Source organism: Oncorhynchus mykiss, chromosome 3 (genome assembly GCF_057628025.1).
Source record: "Oncorhynchus mykiss isolate SJ-2025 chromosome 3, ASM5762802v1, whole genome shotgun sequence".
NCBI classification, from domain to species: Eukaryota; Metazoa; Chordata; class Actinopteri; order Salmoniformes; family Salmonidae; genus Oncorhynchus; species Oncorhynchus mykiss.
Window position 1 is genome coordinate 39615584 of NC_143024.1, and position 14370 is coordinate 39629953.

General features: G+C 43.9%; 1 protein-coding gene across 2 annotated transcripts in view; it reads left to right on the plus strand.

Annotated features, from left to right (window-relative positions):
* The first annotated feature begins 3408 nt into the window (after positions 1–3408).
* Positions 3409–14370, plus strand: part of myom3 (myomesin 3) — a 78258-nt gene continuing 67296 nt past the window's right edge. Inside the window, exons 1-2 of one of the 2 annotated variants that reach the window (XR_005042478.2) lie at positions 3409–3770; positions 7745–7871. Coding sequence is in view for 1 of the 2 variants with exons in the window: in XM_021595286.3 (XP_021450961.2) it covers positions 7765–7871 (107 nt within the window). In the remaining variant the exon portion in view is untranslated. The remainder of the gene's footprint in view (positions 3771–7744; positions 7872–14370) is intronic. The other variant, XM_021595286.3, reaches the window with a different exon arrangement.

Consider the following 14370-nt stretch of genomic DNA (forward strand, 5'->3'; position numbering starts at 1 on the left):
TTAAACTTCTTCACAACAGTATCTCGGACCTGCCTGGTGTGTTCCTTGTTCTTCATGATGCTCTCTGCGCTTTTAACGGACCTCTGAGACTATTACAGTGCAGGTGCATTCATACAGAGACTTGATTACACACAGGTGGATTGTATTTATCATCATTAGTCATTTAGGTCAACATTGGATCATTCAGAGATCCTCACTGAACTTCTGGAGAGAGTTTGCTGCATTGAAAGTAAAGGGGCTGAATAATTTTGCACGCCCAATTTTTCAGTTTTTGATTTGTTAAAAAAGTTTGAAATATCCAATAAATGTCGTTCCACTTCATGATTGTGTCCAACTTGTTGTTGATTCTTCACAAAAAAATACAGTTTTATATCTTTATGTTTGAAGCCTGAAATGTGGCAAAAGGTCGCAAAGTTCAAGGGGGCCGAATACTTTCGCAAGGCACTGTATATGCATGGCTCGTCGCTAATTAAGTTTTGTTCTGATCTGACAGTTTGATTGAGGAGCAAGCTGGACTCTGTTTCTCACACAGTTGCCTGATATGATGGCAAGATGCCAACTTTGCCCATGAAATATAATGCTAATGCTAAATTGATGTCTTTCAACAACTACAAAAACCAACACACAGGATGAGAAGCTTCATGTCTGGTAGCCCATGTTTGGTAAGTTTATTAGGTTGAAGATACAGAGCAATTTTTGGTTTACAAGCGAAAAAGACATGTTCGAGTAATGTTCGTGCACCCTCTCAACTAAAAGCCCCCAAGCAGATAGCTGTAAACGGATGCCGGGATCTTGACAAACGTAGCAGTGAGTGAGTCATGACCATGAAAACACACAAGACTGATGGCTATAGCTATGCTCAACAAGTATATTATTCTTCTGGTTTAAGTAGCTCCATTTGTGATACTTTACCTTGCCTCGTTGGCTTGTTAGCTTGCGAGGTAATCAACCCTCAAAAGACATCTGCGATGTTGTAATGTTGACAATAACCATCTGATTACCCGTTTTCTGACTTCCATGAACTGCATCTGAATTTGGATGTGATCGTATTTACTGCCATGCAAACAAACCGCTTTCTGATTCGGAACTGTGCTTGCAACTTTTCATGACGTAGCGGGGAAATGGGTCTTTGCACTGACAGTCAGTGCCGTTTACGATGAGGGACGACAATAATGTTTTCCATGAGCATGGCCTTATTTCTATTACAGCATGTTGGATAACTGTCATTCATATTCCATTCACCCAGTTCAACGTAACATCGAGAGGTTTAGGCTACTACATGATACTCTAGTTTTCCCTATACCCATCATGAGGTCGCTACAACCTATCCTATGAATTTACAACGTAGGTTCACACAGGTCGATTGAAACAGTTGAGATGACAGACAGTGACACATGGACAGATAGTGACACGTTCAATACCGTCTTTCACACTCTTACCTGCATCTAGCTTATCTAGGGTGTAATCATTAGTCCAACAGTTGCAAACAAGAGTTTCGATTGGACAAATTCAGGTATTTTTATCGCCGTTTCGATTGCTTCCGTTTAAGAAACGTTTTCAACAGAATCAGTGGAATAAATACACCCCTGATCAAAACAGCCACATTGTATTCCTTCTAACTTCTATGCACTCTCCTCCTCTCACCTTTTCCCTTCGTTTGTAGACTTCAGTGAACAACACATCAGCTGTACGTGACCAGGCGGAAAAAAACTTACACAGCCTACATCGTTACACACAGCCTACGTCGTTGTCCCCATGTTAGCTAAAGTAACGTCCTAGTCAACATAGCTAATATAACTAATGTGTTAGTAAACCCGCTACAATCATGCAGTAACGTTACAGTTTATAGTCAGTAAGCAGTTACACCAGCGGGCTTGAGGATGTGGAGTGCCATGTCGACAGCGGGTGGGTGTCATATTGGAGAGAGTTGTAAAAGAGGGGTCTCATTAGAATGTCCAAATAGTGGCATTTAACCATTGTAGCTATACAGCATGCCACTTTAAGCTGACATGTTAGTTAAGTGTCACCTAAATTGATGTGTCACTTGTATGTCACTACAATGGTGTATTTATAACATTACTGACTGACTGATCACTGATTTGTACGGTAAGTGGAGCTAGATTCTCCATTACAACAGGAACTAATAAAGCTGGTCTCTTCAGCTGCTTTGTTCTGGCAGGGGCAGTCCAGTTATTCTTAGTCAGACTGTCACTGGTGGTATATGATGAGAAGAGGGGGCTGGCAAGTCCAGCTTGCATTGTTTACTGATACACCAGAGGCAGGTGTGGACAGTAAATGCTTTAAATAACCCCCCAACCCGGCACACAAAGAGATGGCCTTGGATGAAGCCTCTTAGTGTCTTTTTAAACCCTGTCACACGGCATTGAACTAACACACACACGCATACACTAAAACACATGCAGACGTGCATGCACGCGCAAACACACACACACTAGAGCTGGGATGATAAACCAAAAAATGATCGACACCGACCATAGCGATCACAGGCATTTTGCTGATATCGTTCAGCAGTCAAATGTTATAGCGAAATAGATTTTTTGTCCATATCACCCAGCTGCCGTCTCTCTCTCTCTCTCTCCGGCCAGTCTGAGCTCCATGTTTAATAGTGTAGAACAGTGTGCAATCTTCAAGGACTAATCAGAGATCACTGTAAAAGGATAAAAGGAGACAGAGAAGGGGGGGGGGGGTGAGGGAGGAGGGGAAGAAAGAGAGGAACTTGGATCAGGGGAGAGACAAAAGTGAGTGAGAGGGGAGGGTGAGTGGAGAGGGGAGGGAGATACAGGCAGGAGAGGGGGGTTGATAGAGAAAGAAATCAAGGACAGAAAAGTAGTCTGCGAGATAAAGGGAGAGGTTTGAAAGGAGGAATGGCATGACTGGATCTCAGGTGCGAATACAAAACACTAATAACCCTTGTTCTTTGAGAGGGTGTTCAAAGCCAGTCTTTCAATAGAAGAGACCCAGGCTGTTTTATCTAGGCTCTGTCTTTACCCATCTCGCCCTTGGTCTCAATTATGAGGCAAGGCCATTATGGGGCCAGATGAAGAGGAACACAGAGAATGGACTAGCCCCCACCCCCCATTTTCTGTGAATGTTCAACTACCAATAGGTTTAAGATGATTTTGTTTTATAGACACGTTCACCACATAAAGTCAACCATATATTCACACTCATGCCAACCTGACAGATACTGATCAGACAGTTGGTGGAATACCTTAGGCATCGTTTCCCCTGTGGTCATTCCAGCTGCTGCTTTCAGCTGCCTAGATCATACAGTCCACTCAACCCTCAACCCTATTGTGTTGTTCTATTGTTGCTACTGTGGCATCCTTGGCCGCAGGTCTGCAGTGCTGACTGTAAGTCTATCTGGCTGGATGGCATTGGCCGGTGTGGGTGTGGGTGTGGGTGGGGGTTCGGGGTTTGGTGGTGGGGGCACCGGAGGGGACGTGTCAGTAGTCTATATTTACCACCTTGAGTGCATTGTGTTTGGCCACATTCTCTTCGTGAAGGACACTTTGTGTCCAGGTTCACCTTCACTGCTCATACAGGGAGAGGCAGAACGAGGAGCACCGGAGAGAAAGAATAGAGGTACTGTAAAGACAGGTGAGGCAGGGAGATTAAGAGAGAGAGAGACAGCAATTGAGAGAGACAGACAGTGAAAGGTGGACAGGGGACAGAGAGAGAGAGAGACGTGTGTCCTTCATGCTCATCTTGAGGGCCTGTGGAGTATAACCCTTTCTTCAAAGACAAACGTAAGTGGCTTTTTAATTCACCCTTACGGTACACCGTGATGTCATGATGTAATCACTTCCTATTTTCTTTCCAACGGAGTCTCATCCACAAGGACGTGTTAAGGATACATTGCAAGGGTCATAAACTTCACATGAATATATAGTGAAAACCAGTACTGGGAAAGTAACCCAATGACAATTAGCGTCTGGTGACTTATTGAGTAAGGGAGAATGATGGACTTTTAAATAAGCCAATGGCAGTGGTGCAAAGTACTTTAGTAAAAATGATTTAGAGAACTACTTAAGTTTCTTTTTGGGGTATCTGTACTTTACTTTACTATTCATATTTTGGACAACTTTTACATTTACTTCACTACATTCCTAAAGAAAAGAATGTAAGTTTTACTCCATACAATTTCCCTGCCGCCCAAAAGTACTCATTACATTTTCAATGCTTAGCAGGACTGGAAAATGGTTCAATTCACGTACTTATCAAGAGAACATCCCTGGTCATCCCTATCTCTGATCTGGCGTACTCACTAAACACACATGCTTCTTTTGTAAATGATGTCTGAGTGTTGGAGTGTGCCCCTGGCTATCCATACATTTTAAACAAAACAAGAAAATGGTGCCATCTGGTTTGTTTATTTGAAGGAATTTGAACTTATTTATACTTTTACTTTTCATGCTTAAGTATTTTTAAGTATATTTAAAACCAAATACTTTTAGACTTTTACTCAAGTATTATTTTACTGGGTGACTTTCACTTTTACTTGAGTCATTTTCTATTAAAGTATCTTTACTTTCACTCAAGTGTACTTTTTCCAACACTGGCCAATGGGATGGCATATGTGTTTACAAAAATGTTTGACTATGTTTCAGTGTTTGTATTATTTCTTAATTTTTCCTCAAATTCAGGTGGTTGAAAGTCATCCTCTTCCTCCATGGAGTAGCCTCAACGGCCTCCATATGCAAATAATTCATGTTACTATTATGCTGAGCTTTGCATAGTCTAGGACATTTCCCTTTGTCTCCACAAGAAGTAAGACAAAAAAAAAACAGAAATTGAGAGTGCATAACTATTCACCCAATTTTAGTCTTCTCTGACCAGAGTACCTTCTACCATATGTTTGGAGAGTCTCCCACACGCCTTTTGGTGAACACCAAACGTGTTTGCTTATTTCTTTCTTTAAGCAATGGCTTTTTTTCTGGCCACACTTCTGTAAAGCCCAGCTCTGTGGAGTGTATGGCTTAAAGTGGTCCTATGGACAGATACTCCAATCATATCTCAAGCTGGTTGAGTGTCAAAAGAGTCTCTACGTTTGGCAGCCTTCATGGATATGAGTTGAAATTACTCTCTCAGGACGATTAGGTAAAGCCCACGTGTTGTTCAGACAATCCATGATCTACCAAATAACAAATAATTCATCCCCATGTTACTTTGTCTTTTCTCATCAGAGAGTTGGACTGTGCAGTCTACTCAAGACATAGGGGCAATTGCATTGTGAGCAGAAAGAACATTACTCTCCACTTTCTCCACAGGGGTCCAGGTATCCAGGCACGCACCAGCTAAGACAGATGCATTTTAATACGCTGGAGGTTGACCTTTTTACCACCTGTGCACAAACAACCCTTTAGTTTTGCACAACAATGAGCTGTGAAGGGAAACCAGTGGGGATGCTATCCTGCTGAAGCGTTTGCCATCAGCCGCTTGCTAACGTCAGACCAGCAGGCTCACTGCAATGTCATTCAAAGCATTAAAGCATTAGACACTAGCCACTCGCTAACGTTAGCCCAGGTCGTCCAATGTAATTTGAACAGACCAGAAGGAAAAACAAATGAGGGTGTTTATAATGCTAACGCGCTAACACTGGTGACAGTTGCTTGTGGGGGTGGGTGAAGGAAGTTATCACTCAGGCTCTGGCCTGGTTCTGTTGGTTGGGCGAGCTGCACTGTCGGCCTCCCCCAGAGCAGGGAGTGATTAATGACTGCTTGGGTGGCAGGCAGCGGCATGGTGGCAGACCTGAACTAATGAATTATAACTCGCTCAATGGCCCACAAAGGGCCAGTTCATTTAACAGAGGCCCGAAGCACACCTTTCATAATGCCAGCTGCACCTGTCTTTACTTCAAACACAAAACAACGCATTGGATATGTGTTGTTGTTGTGCTAATACGATATTACAGGTTTTGGATGCATTTCCATTGACACCTGGCTATTTGAGATCCACCATGAGCATAATTACTATGGTCATAAATGTACATATTCCTCACAATGAAAGTGAAAAGAGATCTCTGTAGCGTTCCTTTGCGAGTCTCCGACATGTCAACTCACAGAGTGGTCCTACTGTTTTTTTTATTTTTTTTATTTCACCTTTATTTAACCAGGTAGGCAAGTTGAGAACAAGTTCTCATTTACAATTGCGACCTGGCCAAGATAAAGCAAAGCAGTTCGACAGATACAACGACACAGAGTTACACATGGAGTAAAACAAACATACAGTCAATAATACAGTATAAACAAGTCTTTGTGAGCAAATGAGGTGAGAAGGGAGGTAAAGGCAAAAAAGGCCATGGTGGCAAAGTAAATACAATATAGCAAGTAAAACACTGGAATGGTAGTTTTGCAATGGAAGAATGTGCAAAGTAGAAATAAAAATAATGGGGTGCAAAGGAGCAAAATAAATAAATAAATAAAATACAGTAGGGAAAGAGGTAGTTGTTTGGGCTAAATTATAGGTGGGCTATGTACAGGTGCAGTAATCTGTGAGCTGCTCTGACAGTTGGTGCTTAAAGCTAGTGAGGGAGATAAGTGTTTCCAGTTTCAGAGATTTTTGTAGTTCGTTCCAGTCATTGGCAGCAGAGAACTGGAAGGAGAGGCGGCCAAAGAAAGAATTGGTTTTGGGGGTGACTAGAGCGATATACCTGCTGGAGCGTGTGCTACAGGTGGGAGATGCTATGGTGACCAGCGAGCTGAGATAAGGGGGGACTTTACCTAGCAGGGTCTTGAGATGACATGGAGCCAGTGGGTTTGGCGACGAGTATGAAGCGAGGGCCAGCCAACGAGAGCGTACAGGTCGCAATGGTGGGTAGTATATGGGGCTTTGGTGACAAAACGGATTGCACTGTGATAGACTGCATCCAATTTGTTGAGTAGGGTATTGGAGGCTATTTTGTAAATGACATCGCCAAAGTCGAGGATTGGTAGGATGGTCAGTTTTACAAGGGTATGTTTGGCAGCATGAGTGAAGGATGCTTTGTTGCGAAATAGGAAGCCAATTCTAGATTTAACTTTGGATTGGAGATGTTTGATATGGGTCTGGAAGGAGAGTTTACAGTCTAACCAGACACCTAAGTATTTGTAGTTGTCCACTTATTCTAAGTCAGAGCCGTCCAGAGTAGTGATGTTGGACAGGCGGGTAGGTGCAGGTAGTGATCGGTTGAAGAGCATGCATTTAGTTTTACTTGTATTTAAGAGCAATTGGAGGCCACGGAAGGAGAGTTGTATGGCATTGAAGCTTGCCTGGAGGGTTGTTAACACAGTGTCCAAAGAAGGGCCAGAAGTATACAGAATGGTGTCGTCTGCGTAGAGGTGGATCAGAGACTCAACAGCAGCAAGAGCGACCTCATTGATGTATACAGAGAAGAGAGTCGGTCCAAGAATTGAACCCTGTAGCACCCCCATAGAGACTGCCAGAGGTCCGGACAGCAGACCCTCCGATTTGACACACTGAACTCTATCAGAGAAGTAGTTGGTGAACCAGGCGAGGCAATCATTTGAGAAACCAAGGCTGTCGAGTCTGCCGATGAGGATGTGGTGATTGACAGAGTCGAAAGCCTTGGCCAGATCAATGAATACGGCTGCACAGTAATGTTTCTTATCGATGGCGGCTAAGATATCGTTTAGGACCTTGAGCGTGGCTACTGTGCAATGTTAGATGATACATCCTCCTCCCTTCATCCCTCTCTCATCTCTCCTACCTCCTACCTCCACAGGTGTTGGTCAGGGGTTCACCATGGCAACCAAGACGCTGATGACACGGGTCCAGGAAGAGCAGTCCCACCAAATGTCCCATAGCATGGCACTGGCCTCGCAGATCAAGAAGAAAACCTTCACCTCCAGGTAAAGGCACCCTGGCACACACACCCTGCTTTGTCATCATACCATAGATCATGTTCATCCAATGCTTTTTATAAAAAATTAGATAGAATAAAGAATTTCCAGAAGATATCTAGTTGAATATGGTGCTCTGTATATACACTATATTTTACAAAAGTATGAGGACACCCCTTCACATTAGTGGATTCGACTTTTTCAGCCACACCCGTTGCTGACAGGTGTATAAAATTGAGCACAAGGCCATGCAATCTCCATAGACAAACAATGGCAGTAGAATGGCCTTACTGAAGAGCTCAGTGACTTTCAACATGGCACCGTCATAGGATGCCACCTTTCCAACGAGTCAGGTCAACTGTAAGTGCTGTTACTGTGAAGTGGAAACGTCTAGGAGCAGCAGAACGGCACCAGTATATTTAAGTGCTGAGTGCTGAAGCGCGTGGTGTGTAAAAATCATCTGTCCTCGGTTGCAACACTCTCTACCGAGTTCCAAACTGCCTCTGGAAGAAATGTCAACACATTAACTGTTTGGCGGGAGCTTCATGAAATACGTTTCCATGGCCAAGCAGTCGCACACAAGCCTAAAATTACCATGCACAATGCCAAACGTTGGCTGGAGTGGTGTAAAGCTCTCTGCCATTGGACTCTGAAGCAGTGGAAACGCGTTCTCTGGAGTAATGAATCATGCTTCACCATCTGGCAGTCCGACAGATGAATCTGGGTTTGGAGAACGCTACCTGCCCCAATGCATAGTGCCAACTGTAAAGTTTGGTGGAGGAAGAATTATGGTCCGGGGCTGTGAAGGTAAATCTTAACTCTACAGCATACAATGACATTCTAAACGATTCCGTGGTTCCAAATTTGTGGCAACAGTTTGGGGAAGGTCCTTTCCTGTTTCAGCATGACAATGCGCAAGTGTACAAAGTAAGGTCCATACAGAAAGGATTTGTCAAGATCGGTGTGGAAGAATTTGACTGGCCTGCACAGAGCCCTGACCTGAACCCAGTCGAATACCTTTGGGATGAATTGGAACACCAACTGCGAGCCAGGCCTAATCGCCCAACATCAGTGCCCGACCTCACTGATGCTCTTGTGGCTGAATGGAAGCATGTCCCCGCAGCAATGTTCCAACATCTAGTGGAAAGCCATCCCAGACAAGTGGAGGCTGTTATAGCAGCAAAGGGGGGACCAACTCCATGATATTGGAATGAGATGTACAAAAAGCAGGTGTCCACATACTTTTGGTCATGTAGTGTATCATACACTTACTTTATGGAAAACGGCTTGCATGGGAGTAAAGTACAGTCAATATTGCACCATCCAAGTATTACTGTATGTTACCGGATATGTGCATAGCTAGACAGATGAAAAGTGCTCTGTATATAATGGAGCCCTGTTTTGTTGTGGGTTGTGGGATGACATTAGAGCTTTTAAATAAGGACATGTAGCCAGTCGGGCAGTTATTGTGAGGTCATTGAGACAGCAGAGCAGTGACGCAGTGTGTGTCCGGGAGTGTGTGTGTGTGTGTGTTCGCTTAAGGGCAGTATTAGAGCTACACTCACGTGCACAAACACGCGGTACACACAAGTCCATGTGGAGAAAGTAGCCTTTGCATTACACTAATATACTGTATGCAGGCATACACATTCACATACACATGTCATTGAGACCCTCTCCAGAAAGAGAGACACGTTGCCGCTTCTATTGATTTACCTACGGATGGGCAGTCAACCTTGTCTGCCTCTCCCTGCCAAAGTCAGCCTTCAATCCCCAGAACAGCCCTAACTCACCACAGAGTCACCCATGCTCATATAAACACACACCAACCAACCAACATTGACTCAAAGGCTGCCCACACAAATTCTGCACACACATGTACAGACAGATGACTCACAGACACACACATGCTTTAAATAACCCCCCAAACCGGCACACAAAGAAATGGCCTTGGATGAAGCCTCTTAGTGTCTTTTTAAACCCTGTCACACGGTATTGAACTATCTTAACACACACACGCATACACTGCATACGTGCATGCACGCGCACACACACACACACACTGCATACGTGCATGCACGCGCACACACACACACACACACACACACCAAACCATTATGTGCATGGCGCCGTTAGGCTACCTTTTTACAGACTCCTAAACAATTGTGCTATTGTGTGTTTTTTTGCGTTAATTTAAATGTATTTTTTTGTACATACTGCTTCTGCCACCGTCTCTTATGACCGAAAAGAGCTTTGGGATATCAGTGCAGCGATTACTCACCTCGTAATGGACGAAGATTTTTTTCTTTAACGAGTCGGCCGCGAAGGATGTACTTCAGACACCGGACAAGGCCCAAATCCCCATCATTCGCATAAAGAAGAGACGGAGATATCGGGGGGGTAAGTCAGGGTGCCTTGTAAGGATCCGACGGTGAGTGGGTATTCCACCTCTGACATCAGTCCTATTAGCCAATGTGCAGTCATTGGATAACAAACTGGATGAGCTCTGATCAACACTATCCTACCAACGGGACATTAAAAACTGTAACATCTTATGTTTCACCGAGTCGTGGCTGAACGATAACATGGCTAACATACAGCTGGCTGGGTTCGAGGCACCAGCTGTTCCGGGAAGACTGTGTGATCACGCTCTCCGCAGCCGATGTGAGTAAGACCTTTAAACAGGTCAACATTCACAAGGCCGCAGGGCCAGACAGATTACCAGGATGTGTACTGCGAGCATGCGCTGACCAACTGGAAAGTGTCTTCACTGACATTTTCAACCTCTCCCTGTCTGAGTCTGTAATACCAACATGTTTCAAGCAGACCACCATACTGCCTGTGCCCAAGAACACTAAGGTAACCCGCCTAAATGACTACGGACCCGTAGCACTCACGTCTGTAGCCATGAAGTGCTTTGAAAGGCTGGTCATGGCTCACATCAACACCATCATCCCAGAAACCCTAGACACACTCCAATTTGCATACCGCCCCAACAGATCCACAGATGACGTAATGTATACTGCACTCCACACTGCCCTTTCCCACCTGGACAAAATGAACACGTGAGAATGCTATTCATTGACTACGGCTCAGCGTTCAACACCATAGTGCCCTCAAAGCTAATCACTAAGCTAAGGACCCTGGGACTAAACGCCTCCCTCTGCAACTGGATCCCGGACTTCCTGACGGGCCGCCCCCAGGTGGTAAGGGTAGGTAACAACACATCTGTCACGCTGATCCTCAACACGGGGGGGGGGGGGGGGCTCAGGGGTGCGTGCTCAGTCCCCCCCTGCACTCCTGGTTCACCCATGACTGCATGGCCAAGCATGACTCCAACACCATCATTAAGTTTTCTGACGATGCAACAGTGATAGGCCTGATCATCGGCAATGATGAGACAGCCTATAGGGAGGAGGTCAGAGACCTGGCAATGTTGTGCCAGGATAACAACCTCTCCCTCAACATGATCAAGACTAAGGAGATGATCATGGACTACAGGAAAAGGAGGACCGAGCATACCTCCATTCTCATGGACAGTGCTGTAGTGGAGTAAGTTTAGTCATGGTCCAAACACACCAAGACAGTCGTGAAGAGGGCACGACAACGCCTATTCCCCTTCAGGAGACTGAAAAGGTTTGCGATGGGTCCTCAGATCCTCAAAAAGTTCTACAGCTGCACCATCGAGAGCATCCGACTGCAAGGCACTACAGAGGGTAATGCGTAAGGCCCAGTACATCACTGGGGCCAAGCTTCCTGCCATCCAGAACCTCTATACCAGCCTGTGTCAGAGGAAGGCCCTAAAAATTGCCGAAGACTGCAGCCACCCTAGTCATAGACTGTTCTCTCTGCTACCACACTGCAAGTGGTACCGGAGCACCAAGTCTTGGTCCAAAAGGCTTCTTAACAGCTTCTACACCAAAGCCATAAGACACATGAACATCTAATCAAATGGCTACCTGGACTATGTGCATTGAGCCCCCCACCCCCATTTTTACGCTGCTGCTACTCTTTGTTTATTATCTACGCATTGTCACTCTACCTCTACCTACATGTACATATTACCTCAATTACCTCGACTAACCTGTGTACCCGCACATTGACTCTGCATCGGTACCCCCTGCATAAGGCTACTGTTAATTTATTGTTGCTCTTTAATTATTTGTTATTTTTCTATTTTCTCTTTTTCTTTTTAAATATTTTCTTAACAGTTGTTTTTCTTAAAACTGCATTGTTAGTTAATAAGGCCTTTAAAGTAAGGATTTCACTGCAAGGTGAAATCCTGTTGTATATGTGATCATACTTCGTAACTATTGTGTGGTGTTTTTAACGAAAGGAATAACCAGCCAGTGGTCCCAGTTGATTGGTGTTTACTCTGATGATAGACACAAGAAAGCACATTAGATATGCAGGACAACAGTGTGTTGCGGTGGCAGGTAGCCTAGTGGTTAGAGTGTTGGGCTCGTAACTGGAAGGTTGCTCGATCTAAATCCCTGAGCTGACAAGGTAAAAATCTGTTGTTCAGGTCCCTGAACAAGGCAGTTAACCCACTGTTCTTAGGTTGTCATTGTAAATAAGAATTCATACTTGCCTAGTTAAATGAAGGTAAATAATAATAATAATAATAATAATGTTGATGGTTGTAGATTTGTGATTCAAAGCATGCATGTCAATATCAGACTGGGTATTTTGTTTTCAAACATCATAACAATGACAACCATTTTACACAATACAATAAAACCTGACGATAAACACAAGGAAGCACATTAGATGTGCAGGACAACAGTCTGTTGATGGTTGTAGATTTGTGATTTGTCTGTTAGCATGGAAATAACTGAGTTAGCAGGGAGCTAATGTGACCAATACAATTAGAGCATGCAAGCTAACTCGTTCTCATAGCAATAATATACAGTGCCTTGCGAAAGTATTCGGCCCCCTTGAACTTTGCGACCTTTTGCCACATTTCAGGCTTCAAACAAAGATATAAAACTGTATTTTTTTGTGAAGAATCAACAACAAATGGGACACAATCATGAAGTGGAACGACATTTATTGGATATTTTAAACTTTTTTAACAAATCAAAAACTGAAAAATTGGGCGTGCAAAATTATTCAGCCCCCTTAAGTTAATACTTTGTAGCGCCACCTTTTGCTGCGATTACAGCTGTAAGCCGCTTGGGGTATGTCTCTATTAGTTTTGCACATCGAGAGACTGACATTTTTTCCCATTCCTCCTTGCAAAACAGCTCGAGCTCAGTGAGGTTGGATGGAGAGCATTTGTGAACAGCAGTTTTCAGTTCTTTCCACAGATTCTCGATTGGATTCAGGTCTGGACTTTGACTTGGCCATTCTAACACCTGGATATGTTTATTTTTGAACCATTCCATTGTAGATTTTGCTTTATGTTTTGGATCATTGTCTTGTTGGAAGACAAATCTCCATCCCAGTCTCAGGTCTTTTGCAGACTCCAACAGGTTTTCTTCCAGAATGGTCCTGTATTTGGCTCCATCCATCTTCCCATCAATTTTAACCATCTTCCCTGTCCCTGCTGAAGAAAAGCAGGCCCAAACCATGATGCTGCCACCACCATGTGACAGTGGGGATGGTGTGTTCAGCTGTGTTGCTTTTACGCCAAACATAACGTTTTGCATTGTTGCCAAAAAGTTCAATTTTGGTTTCATCTGACCAGAGCACATTCTTCCACATGTTTGGTGTCTCCCCCAGGTGGCTTGTGGCAAACTTTAAACAACACTTTTTATGGATATCTTTAAGAAATGGCTTTCTTCTTGCCATTCTTCCATAAAGGCCAGATTTGTGCAATATCCATAGGATTGTTGTCCTATGGACAGAGTCTCCCACCTCAGCTGTAGATCTCTGCAGTTCATCCAGAGTGATCATGGGCCTCTTGGCTGCATCTCTGATCAGTCTTCTCCTTGTATGAGCTGAAAGTTTAGAGGGACGGCCAGGTCTTGGTAGATTTGCAGTGGTCTGATACTCCTTCCATTTCAATATTATCGCTTGCACAGTGCTCCTTGGGATGTTTAAAGCTTGGGAAATCTTTTTGTATCCAAATCCGGCTTTAAACTTCTTCACAACAGTATCTCGAACCTGCCTGGTGTGTTCCTTGTTCTTCATGATGCTCTCTGCGCTTTTAACGGACCTCTGAGACTATCACAGTGCAGGTGCATTTATACGGAGACTTGATTACACACAGGTGGATTGTATTTATCATCATTAGTCATTTAGGTCAACATTGGATCATTCAGAGATCCTCACTGAACTTCTGGAGAGAGTTTGCTGCACTGAAAGTAAAGGGGCTGAATAATTTTGCACGCCCAATTTTTCAGTTTTTGATTTGATAAAAGAGTTTGAAATATCCAATAAATGTCGATCCACTTCATGATTGTGTCCCACTTGTTGTTGATTCTTCACAAAAAAATACAGTTTTATATCTTTATGTTTGAAGCCTGAAATGTGGCAAAAGGTCGCAAAGTTCAAGGGGGCCGAA